We start from the raw sequence: 3,730 nt of genomic DNA, 5'->3' as shown, positions 1-3,730 counted from the left end.
GGCTTCCTTGAGACTAAACCTAACAAGGGCGAGGGTTCCTAACACTAAACCTAACTAGATTTTATTTGAACTTCCCTGAGACTAAATCTAATTACGGCGACTATTCTCTGACACTAAACCTAACTAGATTATTCTGAGCTTCCCTAACACTAAACCTAACTACGGTGACGGGTGCCTGACACTAAACCTATCTAGATTATTCCGAGCTTCCCTCACGCTAAACCTAACTACTGTGATGGACCCCTAACGCTAGATTTAACTATGGTGATGGATTCCTGACGCTATACCTAACTATGCTTTTTGACGGTTCCCTGACACTAACTAAGGCCTCATTTACACGAGCGTAATATACGCGCGTGCGACGCGCGTGCTTTTCACGCGTGTCGTACGCACCTATATTACTCTATGGGGCAGTGCAGACGATGCGTGAATTTTGCGCAGCGTGAGTGCGTTGCGTAAAACTCACGACATGTTCTATAATCGTGCGTTTTTCGCGCATCACGCACCCATTGAAGTCAATGGGTGCGTGAAAACAACGCATGACACACGGACGCTCCTGCTGTCAAGAGCTGTTATGTCCATGCAAAAGAGTCTATAAAGCTGGACAAAGCAAACCCAAACCAGGAAGTGCCTGCGTTTCCACTGCGAGGGGGCAAGGCTAGTGAGTGCCTGGAGACTGTGTCAAGGTTGCTAGCTGTGTGTGAAATAATCTTCTGCCATGCCGCGCGGGATGGACGTAGAGCGCCTCATCCTCTTTGTCCAGGAACATCCTGCAATCTGGGACACGCGCTCAGAGGAGTACCACAACAGGACGGTCAAGGAGGACGCCTGGGAGGTGGTCGCCCAGAACCTTTTTGAGCAGGAGTGGGAGAGTGGCCGAACCCGGGACCGCAGTCGGTTGGGTGAGTACCACGCATTTTCTGTCAATGCCTGTCATCCCTATAGAAGACCTGGGGCCCTGTATGTGTATTCCGCGCATTAGCACGAGGAACTTTGGTGGAGCAGGCGCATCACCGTGTCCCACGTCATTGGCACTGCAGGGCCCTTCATTTAGAAGTGATAGTTCTGATGGCGTGTTATGTGTTTGTTAAATCCAACAGTCCAAGATATCAAAACACGGTGGCGGAGCTGCCATGACCAATTTCGCAGAGAGATGGGTGAAAGGGGACGCAGCGGGGATGGCGCATCTCGCAAGCGCCCCTATATCTATACGAAGCAGCTGATGTTCCTGAAGGATATCATGGAGATGCGCACGTAAGAGTTTATGCCTTTGCATGTGTCTAATGTGTGTTTGCCCATGTCCTGTTTGCCAACGTGTTGGTGTGGGCATTGTTCAATATTATATTCTTACGTTTTATTCTCCTTCTAGAACCACCGACAATTTGGAGGACACCGCAGAGGAGACTGACGTCGCCGAGTCTCAGCAAGAACCTCCTGCTCCCAATGTCCTGCCGCCCAGTCCAGAGCCGACACCCCAGGAGCCCGCACCTGGCCAGTCTGCAGGGGCCGTCGCCTCTCCAGCAGAGGAGCGCCCCGTGCGTGCCCGCACTCGCCGTGCCCGTGCTCCACAGCCCTCCACAGCTGCCCAGGTAGATACTCGTGTCCTGGAGTATCTAAGGCGAGCCGCTGAAGAGGACGGGAATGACGCGTTTGGCCGAAGTATAGTTCCCCTCCTACGTCTGCAGGCGTCGATAGTGACATTGATCTACGCTTCCAGACCGCCCCACAATCCTAACATCTGCTTCACGGCCATAGAACAATGGCGCAGTTCAGCCATGCCGGCCACCACGCCCCAGGTGCCTGGCCCATTCCACCCTGTCCCCCAGATGGCACGCCCGCATCCGTACATGCGCCCTATGGCTCCCCACTTCCCTGAGCCAACATTCCACCCCCAACATCAGCACCACTATGCTGGCGAGGAACAACCTACCCAGCTCCAGGTCCAGCATAGTGGTGCTGAAATGCAGGCGTATGCCTCCCCGGGCCAACAATACCAACACCTATGAGTGTGTTGGTGGCAAGATTTTAGGACGGCACCGTTGTGTGTGGTGCAGGCCTGCCAACGTTTTGTTCGTTATCGTTTGTTGGATGTGTATTAATATACACCATGTTGGTGTTTTTCTTTTGATGCAAAAAGTTTGTGTTGTGGCCAAACACAGCATTAAAAAAATGAATGGTTAATGGTTGGATTTCGTGTTGTTATTCATTGATACCACACAACACAAGGTTTGGCACACATTTCCTTTGCCTAGACTCTCACACACTTCTGGCCTTTTGGTCCAATGCATACACACGTGATATGAGGTTTTAGTTTATCTCTCGGGGTTTGACATGGATTGCAAGCGGTGGCAACGTTTAGGTGCTGGCATGGGCCCCGCAGCAAACGAAGTACACTTGCAATTGGACTTTCAGAACTTTAGGCCGCACAACATGATATCTCCGGAAAGTAAGTCGGCAACTGTAAAAAAAAAAGTCCTGCTCAAACCCCGACAGATTTAAGCTCGCAACCCGCGTCAAGGGCCCTCATGTTTTGCGAGTCCCTAACCCAACACGAACACCAAAAAAAAGTAAATAACTGGTCACATGTGACGTGTGTAGTGAATCCGCCAAACAACAGACACCCCTTCAAAGGTCATCACCCCCCACGGTGCGGTTCAAGATGGGCACTCAACATATGCTGCCAAAGTATCCCGCACTCGAAGGCCGGAAGAGAGAGATCGGCCGAGAGGAATCACCGGGCCAATGAGACTGGTGCCTGCATGTGTTAGGATATATTCTGCATCAAAGGTAGCATCATTAATGCGGCAGAAGTTATGCAGAACGACACACGCTTGTATAACACGTGTGACATTCTGCAGGGACAATTGCATTGTTGTCAGAAAGACACGCCACCTGTTCGACATAATGCCAAAGGCACATTCCACACATCGCCGAGCTCGGCCAAGGCGGAGATTGAACATGCGCCGACGGTCATCCAAGCCCCTTCTTGCAAAAGGACGCATGACTTGCCTTGTGAGTGCAAACCCCTCATCCGCCACGATGACATACGGGATTGGGGGGCCGCTGGAGCCCGGGAGGATGGAAGGTTCCAGCACCGCCAGTCGATTATTCACGAGTCGCTTCCCCATTCTTGATGAACGGAATATGCGTGCATCTGCCGAGCTTCCATACGGGCCAATGTCAACAATAGTGAACCAATAATTTGTGTCCGCCAAGGCTAACAATACCATAAAAAAATACTGCTTGTAGTTATAGAATTGCGAGCCACTGCGTGGGGGCTTTCTCACACGAATGTGTTTGCCATCTAGGGCACCAATGCAATTTGGAAACTCACTTGCTCTAAGAAATCCCTCTGAAATACTTAGCCACTGTTCTGTCGTGGGCTGAGGCATGACCGTGCTCTTTAACCTCTGCCACAACATGACACAGGTGGATGTGACAATGAACGAAATGGTGGTCACTCCCAAAAGAAATTCAAAATGTAACGAATGATAACTATTGCCTGTGGCCAGAAATCTAGAAAACAACGAGAAAGAAAAAGAAAGCCACAACACATGTTAGGGGGGGGCTGGTGAATCAGACAGCGTCATAGACTAAGTAATAGCAGCTGCACACATACCTCAAGGTCACAAGAAGCCGTTCCTCGGCCGAAATGCAGCGTCTCATGTTGGTATTCTTGTAGGTGAGACCAGAGCGAGTTTGCTCAAGCAGAAGGTCAAATGTGGCCACA

The 3,730-nt window shown here is 50.8% G+C and overlaps 1 protein-coding gene across 1 annotated transcript; it reads left to right on the top strand.

Moving 5' to 3' along the window:
• The first annotated feature begins 1,244 nt into the window (after positions 1–1,244).
• On the top strand, positions 1,245–2,029 carry LOC142740599 (uncharacterized). The gene is made up of 2 exons (XM_075850031.1): positions 1,245–1,254; positions 1,370–2,029. The coding sequence occupies exons 1-2, from the start codon at positions 1,247–1,249 to the stop codon at positions 2,004–2,006; spliced, it is 645 nt and encodes a 214-aa protein (XP_075706146.1). The 5' UTR covers positions 1,245–1,246; the 3' UTR covers positions 2,007–2,029.
• The last annotated feature ends 1,701 nt before the right edge of the window (positions 2,030–3,730 follow it).

This window comes from Rhinoderma darwinii, chromosome 2 (assembly GCF_050947455.1).
Source record: "Rhinoderma darwinii isolate aRhiDar2 chromosome 2, aRhiDar2.hap1, whole genome shotgun sequence".
Lineage (NCBI taxonomy): Eukaryota > Metazoa > Chordata > Amphibia > Anura > Rhinodermatidae > Rhinoderma > Rhinoderma darwinii.
The sequence above is the reverse complement of the archived record's forward strand: the minus strand, read 5'-3'. Positions and strand labels throughout refer to the sequence as shown.